A 19,769-nucleotide genomic window follows, 5' to 3' on the forward strand; every position below is an offset into this window, starting at 1 on the left:
AATCTGAGAACCTTATTCCACTTCAGTTTCGCAGCAAGATAAAACAGAACATTTACGATGAATGTCCAATTTCTCTTCACTGGCTCTAAAAACATATGCAGTTATTTTTGTAGTTAAACAGAGGAAAGTAAGGATATTTGAAAATTTCTCAGAGCTAACCATGTCGATACCACCAAGGATTCCAGAAACAAAAATTGAATATACTATATAATTAAATTGATAGCTTTTCCTTCCACGATGGGTATGCTTTTGGTAGTTACGTTCTCAATCTGCTGATCTTTTTTTCCCACTTTCTTTTTGGCGCACCTTATCAGCAAGCATGAACCTGCCTTTAAGTTGACTGACTTCGCTGAGAAGACCTCGTCGTCGTCTTCTAAATTGATTGATTTTGCTGAGAAGACCTCTTCACCGTCTTTATATCGACTAACAGCCTGGCGATCGACCGATGTCGCGCGTACTTCTCTTCAAAGCTCAGCAAAGCCAAGGTGAGATCTCTTCGCAAATTAAAGAACAAATCCAACTCATTGTACAGTGGAATTAATGTTTTCTTTTGATTACAAGCTGGAGGAGGAACCATGCAATGTCCTCTTCACTTTTCAGTGCAAACAAATTTTGTTTGCTTCGCACACAAAACTGCCGTTTCTTTTTTTCGTTCTAATATATATGTGCCTAATTGAGTGATCGAAGAATGCCCAGGGATGGCGCGGGGGAACGTGTTGCTGCTACTATTTGCACTTGCTACTGCTTGGGGATCTCGCTGGTACTGTTGCTACGCGGCTTCAACCGGAGCACAACAGACCAAAACGACGTCAATTAAAAGTCGAACTTTTACACTCCCATCCAACTGTCCGACAAGCTGCGGAAATATCAGCATCCAATACCCTTTCGGCATCGGCCATGGCTGCTACCTTCCCGGCTTCAACCTTACCTGCCGCCAGCAATACAATAGCAGTGTGCCAGCCCGGCTCTTCATCGGCGATGACACACTCGAGGTCACTAGTATTGATTTAACTTCAGGGTATGTGTACTTCAAATTGCCAGTTATCAGAATGGACATCGACCAGATTTCCATCACCGCCCCACTGATCGATCTGCAAAAGTACCACAACTTCAACTTTTGGGCAACAAACAACTTTCTGTTTGTTTCTGGTTGCAATGTTAATGCCAGTCTAGTCGATCTCACCAACAATAACACCATCATATATAATTGCTCTACCATTTGCCTGGACGTCAGTCCAGATCTGTCGCCCTACGTAACACGGCGTAAACACTGCAGTGTTTATATTGGCGAGGGACTTCCAGACCGTGTCTTCTTAGGAGTTCGTTTAGCTCGTTCAACACAACTCAACCAGACTCAGTTAATTGCTTTGGCTAATGCCACTGTAGTCAGCGCCTACATGAGTTCTTCGATCGGCAGTTCGGAGTCTAAACTGTCTTGGTACATGGACGATCACTCTTCATGTACAGAGGCAACGAACGATATGGAGACCTATGCTTGCATAAGCAGCAATAGTAATTGCCTCATTGCCCTTGCTGGTGACGGGAATCGCAGCACCGTCGGATATTATTGTCGTTGTTCTGGTGCAACGGAAGGCAATCCCTACCTAACTGATGGCTGCAAAGGTAATTAATTAACAAAAATTCATTCCCATCTTAATTAGTTTAATTACTTGAGTTCACTTGGATTGGAAGAATTGATGATATATGTTTCTCTGTTGCATTGATTATTACGATTAATGTCGACAGACGTTACTACTGCCAATATACATCCAGCCGACAATTGTACAAGAAGATGCGGAAGTGTCGATATACCATTTCCTTTTGGACTTGTTAATGAATCGGATTGCTACAGAAACTCATTATTTGCACTATCTTGCAACCGAACAACGACTCCTCCCGTTCTCCAGTATCAGGACAAAAATGTGAGCAATGTAAGGGTGGAAAGGGGAGAACTTTATCTCATGGAATCGAGAAGTTCTTCACAAGGGACGAAATTCTCCACTCCCAGTCCCAGTCCCAGGCCCAATCTTATTCTCACTGAAGCACGTTACGTATACAATTGGTCGATCCCCTATCATTCCTGCGACAATGCTAAAACGAATAAGTCGGTCTTCGCATGCGTGAGCGAGCACACCACATGCCTCAACATAAACGTCAGCGAAGATCAATTGGGATACCGTTGCGGGTGTGAGAAAGGTTATACAGGAAATCCATACGTACTGAATGGATGCACAGGTACCTAAAAATTCTCCCCAGCTATCTCCAGATATATATATATATATATATATATATATATATATATATATATATATATATATATATATATATATATATATATAATTATCTTTTTAGGTCCCTCTTTTTTTTTGATGGTATTGGTGTTTTTGATGGTATTGGTGTGCATAATTAACTCATCTATGTTTTTGTTATTCTTTAGATATCAATGAGTGTGACTATCCCAAGAAATATATTTGCAAGGGGATTTGTAAGAATACCGAGGGCAGTTACTATTGCGTCCCTCGTACCAAGAAGAGAACTCTCATGTTAGGTAAGTCCTTGAAACTTGAGAATGAAATGTTAGGTTTGGTTAAACATATATAAACCATGTGATGATCAAATCAATTGTAACAAAAAAAAATGAAAACAAAGTGCAACGCTACTAAAAGTTAGCACAACACTATTAAAAGATACAAAGGTAGACTATGTTGTAACATGTAGTTCATAATAGGTATCACCAAATATATGAGAGTACTTGTGAAATTTAATTTTCTTGTATACTGTGCAGTTCTCATCATCGCTGCTGCAGGCAATCTGTGCTTACTACTATTGTGTGTAATGTTGGTCATCCTAAAAAAGAAATGGAATGAAAGAATGCAAAAACAAATAAGAGAAAAGAACTTTCAGCAGAATCATGGTTTATTGCTGCAACAGCTGATCTCCACAAGCGAACATGATGCTGAGAGAACTAAATTATTTCCACTGGAAGAGATAGAAAAAGCAACAAACAATTTTGATGAAACTCGGATGCTTGGTCGTGGAGGGCATGGAGTAGTTTACAAAGGAATTTTAATGGATCAACGAGTTGTTGCCATAAAGAAATCCACAAATCTGAAAAAAAATGAGATAGATCAATTCATTAATGAGGTAGCAATTCTTTCTCAGATTAATCATAGGCACATAGTGAAGCTTTTTGGATGTTGCCTGGAGACTGAAATCCCCTTACTGATCTATGAATTTATTTCAAATGGCACCTTATCACATCATCTCCATGTTCCCAATGGACAATCTAAATTATCGTGGGATGATCGCTTGAGGATTGCTATAGAAGTTGCATGCTCACTTGCCTACTTACACTCGGATGTTTCTATGTCTATTTTTCATAGAGATGTTAAATCATCAAATATTCTTCTAGATGATAATTTCGTTGCAAAAGTATCTGATTTTGGAGCTTCAAGATTTATTCCAGTTGATCAAAATTATGTGTTCACTGCTGTACAAGGCACCTTCGGATACTTGGATCCCGAGTATTATCAAACAAGTGAGTTGACAGACAAGAGCGATGTATATAGTTTTGGAGTCATTCTCCTAGAACTTTTGACAGGGAAAGCTCCTATTTACTCAAACGAGCATGGCGATGAGGTGAACCTACCAAAGCAGTTTCTTCAAGCAATGAGAGAAAGCCATGCTCTTGATCTTGTGGAGGATCGTGTTTTGAAAGAAGCAACCAAAGAAGAGCTTCTGGAAATAATGCAAATGGTAGAAATGTGCTTGAGGTTGAAGGGAGCGGAGAGACCTACTATGAAAGAAGTTGAGTACAAATTGCAAGGGCTGAGAAGGATCAGAATGACGAAAAAGAGGCTACCTTCTTTTGCAGAAGACAATGAAACAACTGTGACTAACCTGAGTGATGCATTTGATCCTTCAACAGAATTGGTGGACCAAAGAAATCAAGGCACTTCTACCAGTTACAGCTCAGAGAAAGATGTAATGTACCAACCATACTCACCTCGATGAGTTTGCTTTCTCTAAGCATCATGTCTCTACTGCTTGTTGTCTAAACCAGCTGGAATGCTCGGTAGACTACCATTATAGCTAATTTGTTATGCGAGCATTCTTACAGTGACACGTGAATTTCATCCAGAACAATTTCTGTGTCTGCGAAGCAAGTAGGATGCTTCATAAAATAAAGTTGGAGTGTGTATGCTACAATTTATTATGTCAAAGTTTGTGTTTGCTTAATGTAATAATTGGTATTGGAGTGTGTATGCTACAATTTATTATGTCAAAGTTTGTGTTTGCTTGATGTAATAATTGGCATTAACTTCATGAATGCTACTCTTTTACTTATAATAGATCTCTTTTTATGACTAGGCGTTATTATGAAACTTTAGTTTTTTTTTACTGATGATGATGAATAGTGACACCAAAATTCTGGAATTGCGTGAAACTGTGGTGTATACATTTCAGGTGGGGCGGGAAGAAGTCCTTAAAGCTCTTCTGCCGACAGAGTCCGGCGCAGGCGAAGGTTTCATCGGCGGCGGAAAAGTTCTGGGCTGTGATAACCTCGATGTCGCGCATTTCGTTGGCCGACGACATCTGCGAAATAGTCACTGCTCTGCTTTGCTCTGTTCAGCTTCCACCGAGCTCACCACCCTGCTATTTATAAAGAGCAGCGATCCATATGTAAATAAATATAAACGAGGGTCTGAAAACTTAAAAAAATACTTAAACTATATTTAAGTCCTAAAAAAATTGGAATTATTTATTTTATTTCGTATTATATTTATCTAATGACATGTTATAGAGCTGAGTTAGACTCAATGCATTAGGCCCATGACCCATAGAAAATAGGGATCAGGATAAGTAGAATTTCCATAGACGGACGGGTCAGATCGTTACAATAAAAAGACGGGCCTGCGGTCAGTCTTCCGACGAAGATGAAAGAAGAGAAAATAGCAGTAGTAGTTATGGGAATGTAAGAGTTCAGAGAGAGAGAACTGATACCTGCATGGGAACTGATATACCTGTGAGGTGAGCATTTCATCTGCTAGGGGAGCAGGCTATGGCGGTATCCGAGGGGACAGAATTTGGACGTGGCTGACACCTACACCAGTAGGGTGACATCTAGGAAACAAGGACGATGCGCCTATAACTGTTCTGCGGCGCGATGCTGTACGACCCCTTTGTCGTTTAGCTGTAAATAGAAGCTTGGCAGTAGCGACGAGGTGAAGCGTGGAGACATGACTATAGCCTTTTCCCCTGTACAGCAGTTTACACGCTTGATTGTCTGCATTATATTTGTCTATTAGCTAGAGGACTTGAGCCGGGATTGATGTCGGAGTGGGAGAGGATGCCCGGGACCGACGATGGTCGGGATTATCCAGGTAGATTGAGTGAACTGGGTGGTCGAGCAGACCAAGCAAACTAAGTAGTCCGAGTAAGCTGATTTCCCATGGTAAGGTGAGGCAGATTACCCGAGAATGATTATAGTGAGGATCAACCGGGTAAAATAAGTGTTATGTTGGGCAAACCGGGCAGATTGAATGACCCAAATGGATTGAGCGAGCCGAGCAAGCCAGGATAGGCTAAGCGAGGGGTAACCCGGGTAATGACCCAGTAGTGATGCAGTTACCCGGGACTGACGTTAATCAAGCTTACCCGGATAGGCAAAGTAGATGCCTGTGCGGACCGAGTAAGTCAATGAGTATGGGTAAGCCAGGTAGACTGGTCAAGGCGGGCTCTACGTGGTGACACCAGAGTGAGACGTTTACTCGGGATCAGCCATTGCTGTGCGTGATTGGGTAAACGGATTGCTAGGCCCAACGGGCCGGGTAAGCAGGTTTATCCGGACGGACTGGATGGACTGTTCCAAGATTCCTAGGCTGGGGTTACTAGGACAGCGTTGACCGTGGACCTCGGGATCGACCAGGTTGGACTATCTGTTGACTTACCTTGCCACGTTGAACCCGGGCAAGACTCACCATGTCAACTGGTCCAATTTTTTATTAAAATAATTTAATAATTATCGATTAGTAGAATTTTTTTTAATTAAGGAAACAAAGTTTACCAAATGATCTTATATATCTTGAATTCTTCCCGTACAGATTTTGCATTGTCACATTTAATAAAGAATTAAAGATGTCTAAAGACTACTTATAAAATTGTTTTGTGATATTTTTTTGATTAAATAACATGTAAATGAAGTTTCCATCCATTTTCATTACGTCACTTCATTGTAAAAAGAAAGAAAGAAAGAAAGAAAGAAAATATCTTATAAATATAGGACAACATCTGTCTCAAGCATTTCAAATCTGAGAACCTTATTCCACTTCAGTTTCGCAGCAAGATAAAACAGAACATTTAGGATGAATGTCCAATGCAGTCTCTAATTTCTCTTCACTGGCTCTAAAAACATATGCAGTTATTTTTGTAGTTAAACAGAGGAAAGTAAGGATATTTGAAAATTTCTCAGAGCTAACCATGTCGATACCAGCAAGGATTCCAGTAACAAAAATTGAATATACTATAATTAAATTGATAGCTTTTCCTTCCACGATGGGTTTGCTTTTGGTAGTTCTCTGTTTGCTGATCTATTTTCATGCAACCAACAAATGACAGATTGAGGATTTCGATCATACAGTTATATATGTCATTCTCCTTTTCTTCCCACTTTCTTTTTGGCGCACCTTACCAGCAAGCATGAACCTGCTTTTAAGTTGACTGACTTCGCTGAGAAGACCTCGTCGTCGTCTTCTAAATTGATTGATTTTGCTGAGAAGACCTCTTCACCGTCTTTATATCGACTAACAGCCTGGCGATCGACCGATGTCGCGCGTACCTCTTCAAAGCTCAACAAAGCCAGGGTGAGTCTCTCTTCGCAAATTAAAGAACAAATCCAACTCATAGTACAGTGGAATTACTGTTTTCTTTTGATTAAAAGCTGGAGGAGGAACCATGCAATGTCCTCTTCACTTTTCAGTGCAAACAAATTTTGTTTGCTTCGCACACAAAACTGCCGTTTCTTTTTTTCGTTCTAATATATATGTGCCAAATTGAGTGATCAAAGAATGCCCAGGGATGGGGAACGTGTTGCTGCTACTATTTGCACTTGCTACTGCTTGGGGATCTCGCTGGAACTGTTGCTACGCTGCTTCAACCGGAGCACAACAAACCAAAACGACGTCAATTAAAAATCGAACTTTTACACTCCCATCCAACTGTCCGACAAGCTGCGGAAATATCAGCATCCAATACCCTTTCGGCATCGGCCATGGCTGCTACCTTCCCGGCTTCAACCTTACCTGCCGCCAGCAATACAATAGCAGTGTGCCAGCCCGGCTCTTCATGGGCGATGACACACTCGAGGTCACTAGTATAGATTTATCTTCAGGGTATGTGTACTTCAAATTGCCAGTTATCAGAATGGGCATCGACCAGAGTTCCATCACCGCCCCACTGATCGATCTGCAAAATTACCACAACTTCAACTTTTGGGCGACAAACAACTTTCTGTTTGTTTCTGGTTGCAATGTCAATGTCAGTCTAGTCGATCTCACCAACAATAATGCCATCATATATAATTGCTCTACCATTTGCTTGGACGTCGGTCCAGATTTGTCGCCCTTCGTAATCCGGCGTCGAAAGTGCAGGGTTGAGATTGGGAAGGGTCTTCCAGACCGTGTCTTCTTAGGAGTTCATTTAACTCGACTCGACCAGACTCGGTTGCATTTGGATAATGCCACTGCAGTCAGCGCCTACATGAGTTCCTCGATCGGCAGTTCGGAGTCTAGACTGTCTTGGTACATGGACGATCACTCTTCATGTACAGAAGCAATGAACGATATGGGGACCTATGCTTGCATAAGCAGCAACAGTGGTTGTCTCGATGCCCTTCCGGGTGACAGGGGGGATGGCACCGTCGGATATTATTGTCGTTGTTCAGATGCAAATGAAGGCAATCCCTACCTGACTGATGGCTGCAAAGGTGATTATATAGCCACTTCATTCCCTTCTTAATTAGTTCACCTATATTGGAAGAATTAATGATATATATGCTTCTCTGTTGCACTGATTATTACGATTAATGTCGACAGACGTTACAACTGCCAATATACATCCAGCCGACAATTGTACAAGAAGATGCGGAAGTGTCGATATACCATTTCCTTTTGGACTTGATAACGAATCGGATTGCTACAGAGACTCATTATTTGCACTGTTTTGCAACCGAACAACGACCCCTCCGGTTCTCCAGTATCAGGACAAAAATGTGAGCAAGGTAGGGGTGGAAAGGGGAGAACTGTATCTCATGGAAGTGAGAAATTCTTCAGAAGGCCTCACTCTCACTGAAGGGCATTACGTATACAGTTGGTCGATCCCCTATCATTCCTGCGAGAATGCTAGAATGAATAAGTCGCTCTTCGCATGCGTGTGCGAGCACGTCACATGCCGCAACATAAACGGCAGCAAAGGAGATCAATTGGGATACCGTTGCGGGTGTGAGAAAGGTTATACAGGAAATCCGTACATAGTGAATGGATGCCAAGGTATCTACCTGAAAACTCTCCCTAGCTAAAAGTTTTTTTTTAATTTTTATATAGAAGAGATAATAAATAAAATGTTGTTCTTAAATGGCCAAGCAATAACAAAACTAACCTCCATCCGTATCAACAAACTCATCATCATCAGAATCAAGTCGATCTGTTATCAAATCCGTCCATATTTAAGTTCTGAACAAGTCTCTGTCATAAAATATGTCCCAGTGCACTGACAAGTATTAACAAATTAACAGATGGAATTCCAGAAAGAATGGAACATAAAAAAACCAATTACTAGTACAATATATGGTAACAAAAATATCAAAAGGAAGACGAATTACATTTATTTTCTTGCTCATCAACTACGTACATCAATCCACTAGAAAGAAAGTACATATGACCATTCTCAAAATAGATGTTGTTATCTAAAAACTTTAATACTTAGGCTCAAAAGCTATAACATATATAGGTTTGAGGGACCTCATCCACCATTAAAAAAGGTTTAGAAGAGACTTCGAATTTCTGTAAACTTTTGGGAAAAAATAGCTACAAGTGCAAAACATAAATTGTAACTTCATTGTCAAATAAGTTTTAATTAATTGATTTCATGTAAAATCACTTTGTTTTTTAGGTCCCTCTATTTTTCATGGTATTGGTGTGCATAATTAACTCACCTATATATGTTTTTGTTATTGATATCAATGAGTGTGACTATCCCGAGAAATATATTTGCAAGGGGATTTGTAAGAATACAGAGGGCAGTTACAATTGCACGTGTCAACCAGGAACATATGGTGATCCAATGATAGGAAGGTGCATCCCTCGTACGAAGAAGAGAACTCTTATGTTAGGTAAGTCCTTGAAACTTGAGAATGAAATGTTAGGTTTGGTTAAACATATATAAACCATATATGCGATGATCAAATCAATTGTAACATAAAAATGAAAAATGAAAACAAACTACTAATAGTTAGCACAACACTATTAGAAGATACAAAGGTAGACTCTGTTGTATATAACATGTAGTTCATAATAGGTATCACCAAATTAAATATATGAGACTTGTGAAATTTAATTTTCTTGTAAATGGTGCAGCTCTGATCATCGCCGCAGGCAATGGGTGCCTACTACTCTTGTGTGTAATGTTTGTCATCCTAAGTAAGAAATGGAAGAAAAGAATGCAAAAGCAAATAAGAGAAAAGAACTTTCAGCAGAATCATGGTTTATTACTGCAACAACTGATCTCTACAAGCGAACATGATGCTGAGAGAACTAAATTATTTCCACTGGAAGAGATAGAAAAAGCAACAAACAATTTTGATGACACTCGGATGCTTGGTCGTGGAGGACATGGAGCAGTTTACAAAGGAATTTTAACGGATCAACGAGTTGTTGCCATAAAGAAATCCACAAATCTGAAAAAAAGTGAGATAGATCAATTCATTAATGAGGTAGCAATTCTTTCTCAGATTAATCATAGGCACATAGTGAAGCTTTTTGGATGTTGCCTGGAGACTGAAATCCCCTTATTGATCTATGAATTTATTTCAAATGGCACCCTATCACATCATCTCCATGTTCCCAATGGACAATCTAAATTATCGTGGGATGATCGCTTGAGGATTGCTACAGAAGTTGCATGCTCACTTGCCTACTTACACTCGGATGTTTCTATGTCTATTTTTCATAGAGATGTTAAATCATCAAATATTCTTCTAGACGATAATTTCGTTGCAAAAGTATCTGATTTTGGAGCTTCAAGATTTATTCCACTTGATCAAAATTATGTGGTCACTGCTGTACAAGGCACCTTCGGATACTTGGATCCTGAGTATTATCAAACAAGTGAGTTGACAGACAAGAGCGATGTATATAGTTTTGGAGTCATTCTCCTAGAACTTTTGACAGGGAAAGCTCCTATTTACTCAAACGAGCATGGTGATGAGGTGAACCTACCAAAGAAGTTTCTTCATGCAATGAGAGAAAACCATGCTCTTGATCTTGTGGAGGATCGTGTTTTGAAAGAAGCAAACAAAGAAGAGCTTTTGGAAATAATGCAGATGATAGAAATGTGCTTGAGGTTGAAGGGGGCGGAGAGACCTACTATGAAAGAAGTTGAGTACAAATTGCAAGGGCTGAGAAGGATCAGAATGACGAAAAAGAGGCTACCTTCTTTTGCAGAAGACAATGAAACAACTGTGACTAACCTGAGTGATGCATTTGATCCTTCAACAGAATTGGTGGACCAAAGAAATCAAGGTACTTCTACTAGTTACAGCTCAGAGAAAGATCTAATGTACCATCAACCATACTCACCTCGATGAGTTTGCTTTCTCTAAGCATCATGTCTCTACTGCTTGTTGTCTAAATTAACCAGCTGGAATGCTCTGTAGACTATCATTATAGTTAATCTGTTGTGCAAGCATGCTTACAGTGACATGTGAATTTCTTCCAGAACAATTTCTGTGTCGTTGGAGCAAGTAGGATGCATCATAAAATAAAGTTGGACTGTGTATGCTACAATTTATTATGTCAAAGTTTGTGTTTGCTTGATGTAATAATTGGTATTAACTTCATAAATGCTACTCTTTTACTTATAATAGATCTCTTTTTATGACTAGGCGTTATTTTGAAAACTTTAGTTTTTTTTTACTGATGATGATGAATAGTGACATCAAAATTCTGGAATTGCATGAACAGGAGCTGATATGGAAGCAACTCATACTATATTACTGTGGTGTATACATTTCAGGTGGGGCGGGAAGAAGTCCTTAAAGCTCTTCTGCTGACGGAGTCCGGCGCAGGCGAAGGTGTTATCCGCGGCGGAAAAGTTCTGGGCTGTGATCACCTCGGTGTCGGGGATTTCGTTGGACGAAGACATCTGCGAACTAGTCACTGCTCTACTTTGCTCTGTTCAGCTTCCATCGAGCTCACCACCCTGCTATTTATAGAAGAGCAGGGATCCATATGTAAAAAAATATAAACGAGGGTCTGAAAACTTAAAAAAATACTTAAACTATATTTAAGTCCCAAAAAATTTGGAATTATTTATTTTATTTCATTTTATATTTATCTAATGACATGTTATAGAGCTGAGTTAGACTCAATGCATTAGGTCTGTCTACCTACTGTTGGATATTGAGATCTTAATGGACTAATATAGTTTTGTAAAAAAATCGGAATGTCATCAATTGATAAGAGTCGTAATTGACTTCAAAATCAAAATATACGTTTCGCGTAGATAGATTTAGACTATTAATTTGCTCAAAACCGATTAAAGGTGAATGGAAAATTAATTGTTTAAAGTCGGCCCGAATAACATTAATTATTAATTAATATTATATATAAGAAAATGTACGGGGAATAGGCCCACATCGAAAATTTTTGATGTGTTTTCTTTCCTTATTAATGATGCTATGTTAATGGAGTTAACACAAAAAGATCAGGTGCTCTCTTCTCAGGAGCGAGCAGCCTACCATGTGCGCAATGGGTGTTTTGAAGGCACACTTTGCATTTTGCACATACGCGTCGTCGCAGCAACCGTTGATCAAAGAGGTGTGATGGATCGCATGTGATGCGATCTGGAGCATTAGATCGGGGATAAAACTTGATCTGAAGCGTCAGATCGAATGGATTATTAGATCCAGATCCGATGGCTGATGGCAAGAAGAGAGATCTGAGGGTCACAACCCTTCAGATCTGATGATGAGATTAAAGTGGACTATGTGAAGGGTTACAACCTTCCAGATTAGACGATCCAGATCGATCCAGCCCAAAAAACATTCAACTTCATCGCATTATATCTTAGAAACAAATTGCTGCTATCCATTAGCACCGTAACGAAGCAATATCGATTTACATTCTCATTCTACTCATTTTGAGAGAGGAAACTTGAGCAAACATATGATATTCCTTTCATTATGAGAGAGCAAACCGATCAAAAGCTATTTCATTGATGGAGAAAGCAAGATCAGTGAACTTCCCTAACATCAAAATGTCTACATTAATTCACTTTGTTTATAAAATTTCTACTTTTTTTTATAAACTCCACCCCTATTTTCCTTGTCAATCATGACTTGTTCTTCTCTTCGTTGCTCATGAATCAACGTCATTACTTTCTCCCTTCTCTCGATCCATTCAAGTTGTTATTGAGGGACCAAAAACACTCACTAGAAGAGGCTCTACCTACATCAAGAGCAACATCAAATACTTGTGCAAAAGAAAGTGATGCATGCCCTCTCTCGTAGTAGAATTGTAATTTTCCGAATTATCTTCTCATAGAAAGTCGTATAGTCGATCATGTAAGACTGCTAGACGGGCAGATTTTATCTTTCAAAGAAGCAAAAGAAAATGATGTGGCGGAGACAGTAGGTGGCAAGTCCATGATTCACTCAACATTTCCTTCTTACTTTCTTTTTGGCGCACCTTTATCAGTAAAGCATGAACCTGGACCTGCTTTTAAGTTGACTGAGAAGACCCCGTCGCCGCTTCTAAGTCCACTAGACTCTGTTAAGAAGACCTCGCCATCGTCTTCTAAGTTCACCATCTTCTTTATCGTTAACAGCCTGGCGATCGACCGATGTCGTGCGTACTTCCCTTCAAAGCTCAACCAAGCCAAGGTGAGTCTCCTATTTTCGTTCTACATGATATAGCTCAATCAGACAGGTCTTGAACAGTTGAGTGATCGATCAACGAAACGTGCTATGCCCAGGGATGGAGTGGGGGAAAGTGTTACTGCTACTACTTGCACTTGGTATTACTTGGGGATCTCCCTGGTGCGGAGCACAACAGATCAAAACGACGTCAATTAAAAAACGAACTTTTGCTCTCCCATCCAACTGTTCGACAAGCTGTGGCAATATCCGCATCCAATACCCTTTCGGCATCGGCCACGGTTGCTATCTTCCCGGCTTCAAACTTACCTGCTTCGAGCAATACGTGCCAGCTCGGCTCTTCATGGGTGAACTCGAGGTTACTAGTATAGATTTACCTTCAGGGTACGTGTACTTCCAATTGCCAATTATCAGTATGGGCGTCGACCAGCCTTCCATCACCGCCCCACTGATCGATCTGCAAAATTACCACAACTTCAACTTTTGGGCGACAGACAACTTTCTGTTTGTTTCCGGTTGCAATGTTCGTGCCAGTCTAGTCGACCTCGCCAGCAATAACACCATCCTATCTAATTGCACTACCATTTGCTTGGACGGGGGTTCAAACTTGTTGCCCTTCGTAATCCAGTATCAAAACTGCAGCATTCAGATTGGAAAGGGACTTTCAGACCGTGTCTTCTTAGGAGTTCATTTAACTCCACTCTACCAGATCAGTACATTGCATTGGGCTAATGCCACCGCAGTCAGCAACTCCACGAGCTACACGTTCGGAAGTACGGATTTTAAACTGTCATGGTACATGGACGATCACTCTTCATGTACAGAGGCAATGAACGATATGAGGACCTATGCTTGCAGAAGCAGCAACAGTGAATGCCACAATGCCCTTGCTGGTGACAGGAAAGGCAGCGTCGGATATTATTGTCGTTGTTCTGGTGCAACGGAAGGCAATCCCTACCTAACTGATGGCTGCAAAGGTAATTAGTTTTCTTAAAGATGCATGCTTCTCTGTTGCACTGATTATTAATTACGATTAATATATGTCCTCAGACGTTACACCTGCCAATTTATATCCAGCCGACAATTGTACAAGAAGATGCGGAAGTGTCGATATACCATTTCCTTTTGGGCTTGATAACGAACCGGATTGCTACAGAGACTCACCATTTAAACTATTTTGCAACCGAAGAACGACTCCTCCCGTTCTCCAGTATCAGGACAAAAATGTGACTGCTATAGACATGGAAAAAGGAGAACTGCACCTCAGGAAAGTGGGAAATTCTTCACTAGTCTTTACTCTCACTGAAGGACGTTACCGATATACGTGGTTCATCACCTCTGATTCCACCTGCGAGGATGCTAAAACGAATAAGTCGCTCTTGGCATGCGTGAGCCAGCACAGCACATGCTACAACATAAACGACACCAAAAGAGATCAATTGGGATACCGCTGCAAGTGTGATGACGGTTATACAGGAAATCCGTACATAGTGAAGGGATGCCAAGGTACCTGAAAACTCTCCCTATCTCCAGATAGCAACTTTATAAACAATTATAATCATCTCCAAAAACTTTAATTTTATAGAGACAATTCTAAACATCTTTGAAATGGTATAACTTTTATAGAATAATCAACCAGTAGCTTCGTATATAAACATAGGTGTTGTTTCCTGACACTGAACAAGGGTATATAGAAGAGATAATAAATAAAATGTTGCTCTTGACATGCCAAGCAATAACAAAACTAACCTCCATCCATATCAACAAACTCATCATCATCATCATAATCAAGTTCGTCATCAAATCCGTCCATATTCAAGCTCTGTCCAAGTCTATGCCATCCAAAATGATGTCCCAAGTGCACTGACAAATATTAAACCAATCAACAAATGGAATTCCAATTACTACTACTACAATATATGGTAACAAAAAATATCAAAAGCAAGACGAATTCCATTTATTTTCTTGCTCATCAACTACATCAATCTGCTAGAATGTCAGTGTATATGACCATTCTCAAAATATATATTGCAATCTAAAAACTTTAATACTTGGGTTCAAAACTACAGCATAGGTTTGAGGGACTTAATCCACCATTAAAAAAGGGTTTTGAAGAGACTTTGATGTCTTAACTAGACAAGGTGAGTAAAATTTTTCTAGCTAAATTAGGTTTGTATCGTCAAATTTCTGTAAACTTTTGGGGGGAAAATAGCTACAAGTGCAAAACATAAATTGTAACTCCATTGTCAAATAAGCTTTTATTAACTGATTTCATGTAAAATCGCTTTGTTTTTTAGATCCCTCTATTTTTCATGGTATTGGTGTGCATAATTAACTAGCCTATGTTTTCGTTGTTCTTTAGATATCAATGAATGCCACAATCCTGAGAAATATATTTGCAAGGGGATTTGTAAGAATACAGAGGGCAATTACTACTGCATCCCTCGTTCCAAGCAGAGAACTCTTATGTTAGGTAAGTCCTTGAAACTTGAGAATGAAATGTTCGGTTTGGTTAAACATATATAAACCATCTGATCAAATCAATTGTAACAGAAAACAGAAAAATGAAAACAAAGTGTAATACTACTAAAAGTTAGCACGACACTATTAAAAGATACAAACGTAGACTGTGTTGTAACATGTAGTTCATAATAGGTATCATCAAATATATGAGACTAGTGAAATTTAATTTTCTTGTATATGGTGCAGCACTCATCATCACTGCTGCAGGCAATGTGTGCGTACTACTCTTGTGTGTAATGTTGGTCATTCTAAGTAAGAAATGGAAGGAAAGAATGCAGAAGCAAATAAGAGAAAAGAACTTTCGCCAGAATCATGGTTTATTGCTGCAACAACTGATCTCTACAAGCGAACATGATGCTGAGAGAACTACATTATTTCCACTAGAAGAGATAGAAAAAGCAACAAACAATTTTGATGAAACTCGCATGCTTGGTCGTGGAGCGCATGGGATAGTGTACAAAGGAATTTTATCAAATCAACGAGTTGTTGCCATAAAGAAATCCACAGATCTGAAAAAAAGTGAGATAGATCAATTCATTAATGAGGTAGCAATTCTTTCTCAAATTAATCATAGGCACATAGTGAAGCTTTTTGGATGTTGCCTGGAGACTGAAATCCCCTTACTGATCTATGAATTTATTTCAAATGGCACCCTATCACATCATCTCCATGTTCCCAATGGACAATCTAAATTGTCGTGGGATGATCGCTTGAGGATTGCTACAGAAGTTGCATGCTCACTTGCCTACTTACACTCGGATGTTTCTATGCCTATTTTTCATAGAGATGTTAAATCGTCAAATATTCTTTTAGATGATAATTTGGTTGCAAAAGTATCTGATTTTGGAGCTTCAAGATTTATTCCACTTGATCAAAATTATGTGTTCACTGCTGTACAAGGCACCTTCGGATACTTGGATCCTGAGTATTGTCAAACATGTGAGTTGACAGACAAGAGCGATGTCTATAGTTTTGGAGTCATTCTCCTAGAACTGTTGACAGGGAAAGCTCCTATTTACTCAAATGAGCATGGCAATGAGGTGAACCTATCCAATCAGTTTCTTCAAGCAATGAGAGAAAACCATGCTCTTGATCTTGTGGAGGATCGTGTTTTGAAAGAAGCAAACAAAGAAGAGCTTTTGGAAATAATGCAGATGATAGAAATGTGCTTGAGGTTGAAGGGAGCGGAGAGACCTACTATGAAAGAAGTTGAGTACAAATTGCAAGGGCTGAGAAGTATCAGAATGACAAAAAAGAGGCTACCTTCTTTTGCAGAAGACAACGAAACAACTGAGACTAACCTGAGTGATCCATTTGATCCTTCAGCAGAATTGGTGGACCAAAGAAATCAAGGTACTTCTACTAGTTACAGCTCAGAGAAAGAGATGATGTACCAACAACTATACTCACCTCGATGAGTTTGCTTTCTCTAAGCATCATGTCTCTACTGCTTGTTGTCTAAACTCTAAACCAGCTGGAATGCTCTGTAGACTATCATTATAGTTAATCTGTTGTGCAAGCATGCTTACAGTGACATGTGAATTTCTTCCAGAACAATTTCTGTGTCGCTGGAGCAAGAAGGATGCATCATAAACAAAAGTTGGAGTGTGTATGCTACAATTTATTATGTCAAAGTTTGTGTTTGCTTAATGTAATAATAGGTATTAACTTCATGAATGCTACTTTTTATATATATAAAAAGATCTCCTTTTATGACTAGGTGCATTATCAATGTATATTTTGATGGAAGGCATGTTCATATTTTTATGAAAACTTATGTTTTTTTTTTTACTGATGATGGTGAATAGTGACATAAAAATTCTGGAGTTAACATGAATAGGAGATGATATGGAAGCAACTTAAACTGTGGTGTATACATTTCAGGTAAAACTACTTATTGAACAAGCCAGCCACCTACTAAAGTTCCATTGTTTGGACATAGTAAAATTTATGTTTATCAAATGCCCATAGTATAATTTGTGTGTCCCTGGTGGAAGTTACATCTATGGCAGCCATGGCATAGTAGAAGTTGTCTTGTGCCTATTGCAGCCATTTTGACTTTTTTTGGCTTCCATCCACATTACCTTTTATCTCTATATTCAGAGATAGAAAGATAGAATGCAATGTAGACAAGCAAGAAACCATTTCAATTAATACGCTATCATTTGTAATTTGTTACTTTCTACTGTCTTCTTTTATCACTCATCTAACAGTGCTTTTTCTTTCCCACTAAATCATCAAAATTTACACTATCCAAAAATTGATAAAACTGAGTACTTGGCATACGTCCAATTGTGACATATCGAGACTAATTTTCAAGAAGCAAATTATAACTAGTTTTAGCAGTGAAATAAACATGCAGGGAAAAAATAACACTAAGAAGCAACAAAACCTGCATCTCAAGGTTTTTTCTCAAGTAGAAGCCTTGAGGTCATAAATCCCCAAGACAGCATCTCTAAGGTGTCCGGTGATCCTCGCTTAGGGTTTCTCCCACTATTTCACTAACGATGGTACCCCTTGGGAGCCGGCACAGGAATTGCGATGCATCTGAGATGGAGTTCGGGCGAATCACCCTCCAATGTGAAATCAGCAGCGACGCAAGGGTGAGAGTGGAGAGAAGACCAGCCTTACTCTCTTCTTCTTCTTTTCTTTTTCTCGTTCTTTCACAGTTGAGAGAGCAAGGGACAAGGATGCTGAAACACCCATTCCTCTTCCTAATAAACAAATAATATGATCATCTGATAATCATATTATAACTTGAATTAAATGCCCCTGAAATCCATTGAAGATATTCTAAAAATCTAATACCACATCATCTATGTCAGTCAATGCTAATCATTTAATTATTCAAATATTTACATGTTCAAAAATGCACATTTTGGACATAAGCAATATCGGTTGGTTTGCAAAACTATATCAGTAATGACATTTCAAGAATATTATTGGAGATATTATCGGAGATATAAGAGATATATTTAATTTAAATTATATAGAAATTAAACGTAGACTTATCTCTCCATCCACTTCTTTTATCCATTCATATTTCCAACAAACATATCAGTAATTTTTTTTATTTTTAAAAAAATAAATATGCCATAAAATTCTCTAATATATATCTTCTACATTGTATTTGTCTTCAAGTGTAAAATCATATTGACTGAAAAATAAAAATGAATGTACCTTTATTTATTATCGTCATTAAAAAGAAATCTCACTTTAAAAAATTTTAAAATAACATCTCATATCTTTGATTTTCTACAAAATACTCATCTTTACTCCACTTTAGAATTATTTTGATCAAATGTATATCACTTTGGAGTTGCTTTATTTAAAGCAACTTTAAGGAAAGCAATTCCAACTTTAAAATTATTTTCACCCAAATAGTTTTATATTGGAGATATTTTTTTATCAACTTTGATCAAAGTTGTTTGAGACAGCGAGTTTTTTAAAAAAGAGAAAACTATTACATTTTTAAAAGAAAAACGTCACCATGTGAATAAAAAGTTTACAGTCCTGATTTTTACGGGAAGCCAGCAGCAAAATCCACCGATCAGTTCCTATTTGGCTGCTGCTTATAATAATCATGGCGTCACAGTTGCCAGTTGGTACATGTGCCATTTGTTAGATTTTTTTACAGCATAGATAATCAAACTAATTCTATAAAAAATTTTCACGGAGAATAAATTCAAAAATTAAAATGGCTTACCGTCCAACAGACCAACAGTCAATATACTAAATATCGATGGAACCCGAGCAAAAACGGACTTTATAGATTTTCCTTACACGAGAGGTTTGCTTCTGGTAGTTCTCTATTTGCAGGTCTTTTTCGTACCACCAATCCAATAAAAAATGGTTTCACAACCAAAACGGCTCAGTATAATTGATACACAAGTGAATCAGCAGCAGCTTTTTCATGCAACCAAGAATTGACGGACCGAGGATCTCGATGACGTACAGTCATGGCATTTCTTCCTTTTCATTTGCATTCTGTCTCCTTTCCTTCTTACTTTCTTTTTGGCGCACCTTTATCAGCAAAGCATGAACCTGAGCCTGCTTTTAAATCTGACTGAGAAGACCCCGTCACCGCCTTCTAAGT

The 19,769-nt window shown here is 38.8% G+C and overlaps 3 protein-coding genes across 5 annotated transcripts; all 3 read left to right on the forward strand.

The window, feature by feature from the left end:
* Window positions 1-396: 396 nt before the first annotated feature.
* Window positions 397-4,326, forward strand: LOC141817451 (wall-associated receptor kinase 3-like). 3 transcript variants are annotated; one of them, XM_074705120.1, is made up of 5 exons: window positions 397-485; window positions 688-1,623; window positions 1,747-2,235; window positions 2,438-2,548; window positions 2,786-4,326. In XM_074705120.1, exons 1-5 carry the CDS (start codon window positions 446-448, stop codon window positions 4,012-4,014), a joined length of 2,805 nt encoding a protein of 934 aa, XP_074561221.1. In that variant the 5' UTR covers window positions 397-445; the 3' UTR covers window positions 4,015-4,326. The 3 variants fall into 3 exon arrangements, with proteins under 3 accessions (XP_074561221.1, XP_074561283.1, XP_074561339.1); XM_074705182.1 differs by having other exon boundaries at window positions 697-1,623; XM_074705238.1 differs by having other exon boundaries at window positions 471-485; window positions 562-1,623.
* A 2,751-nt stretch (window positions 4,327-7,077) lies between these two features.
* On the forward strand, window positions 7,078-11,089 carry LOC141824941 (wall-associated receptor kinase 3-like). Its single transcript, XM_074712292.1, has 4 exons — window positions 7,078-7,984; window positions 8,094-8,543; window positions 9,230-9,388; window positions 9,633-11,089. Exons 1-4 carry the CDS (start codon window positions 7,078-7,080, stop codon window positions 10,859-10,861), a joined length of 2,745 nt encoding a protein of 914 aa, XP_074568393.1. The 3' UTR covers window positions 10,862-11,089.
* Window positions 11,090-13,116: 2,027 nt separating this feature from the next.
* On the forward strand, window positions 13,117-17,277 carry LOC141846236 (wall-associated receptor kinase 3-like). Its single transcript, XM_074734245.1, has 5 exons — window positions 13,117-13,156; window positions 13,249-14,127; window positions 14,201-14,656; window positions 15,513-15,623; window positions 15,860-17,277. The coding sequence occupies exons 1-5, from the start codon at window positions 13,117-13,119 to the stop codon at window positions 17,089-17,091; spliced, it is 2,718 nt and encodes a 905-aa protein (XP_074590346.1). The 3' UTR covers window positions 17,092-17,277.
* The last annotated feature ends 2,492 nt before the right edge of the window (window positions 17,278-19,769 follow it).

Source organism: Curcuma longa, chromosome 1 (assembly GCF_044706935.1).
Source record: "Curcuma longa cultivar G26 ecotype Majalengka, Jawa Barat chromosome 1, ITB_CL_G26_1.1, whole genome shotgun sequence".
Lineage (NCBI taxonomy): Eukaryota > Viridiplantae > Streptophyta > Magnoliopsida > Zingiberales > Zingiberaceae > Curcuma > Curcuma longa.

Excerpts from the sequence above, each read along its gene's own strand:
- LOC141817451 (XM_074705120.1), top strand. The coding sequence starts at position 446 with ATGTCGCGCGTACTTCTCTTCAAAGCTCAGCAAAGCCAAG. Across the intron at positions 486-687 it reads CAAAGCTCAGCAAAGCCAAG|AATGCCCAGGGATGGCGCGG; the intron begins GTGAGATCTCTT and ends GAGTGATCGAAG. Across the intron at positions 2,549-2,785 it reads GAAGAGAACTCTCATGTTAG|TTCTCATCATCGCTGCTGCA; the intron begins GTAAGTCCTTGA and ends TATACTGTGCAG.
- LOC141824941 (XM_074712292.1), top strand. The coding sequence starts at position 7,078 with ATGGGGAACGTGTTGCTGCTACTATTTGCACTTGCTACTGCTTGGGGA. Across the intron at positions 8,544-9,229 it reads GTACATAGTGAATGGATGCC|TTGATATCAATGAGTGTGAC; the intron begins AAGGTATCTACC and ends ATGTTTTTGTTA. Across the intron at positions 9,389-9,632 it reads GAAGAGAACTCTTATGTTAG|CTCTGATCATCGCCGCAGGC; the intron begins GTAAGTCCTTGA and ends TAAATGGTGCAG.
- LOC141846236 (XM_074734245.1), top strand. The coding sequence starts at position 13,117 with ATGTCGTGCGTACTTCCCTTCAAAGCTCAACCAAGCCAAG. Across the intron at positions 14,128-14,200 it reads CCTAACTGATGGCTGCAAAG|ACGTTACACCTGCCAATTTA; the intron begins GTAATTAGTTTT and ends ATATGTCCTCAG. Across the intron at positions 15,624-15,859 it reads GCAGAGAACTCTTATGTTAG|CACTCATCATCACTGCTGCA; the intron begins GTAAGTCCTTGA and ends TATATGGTGCAG.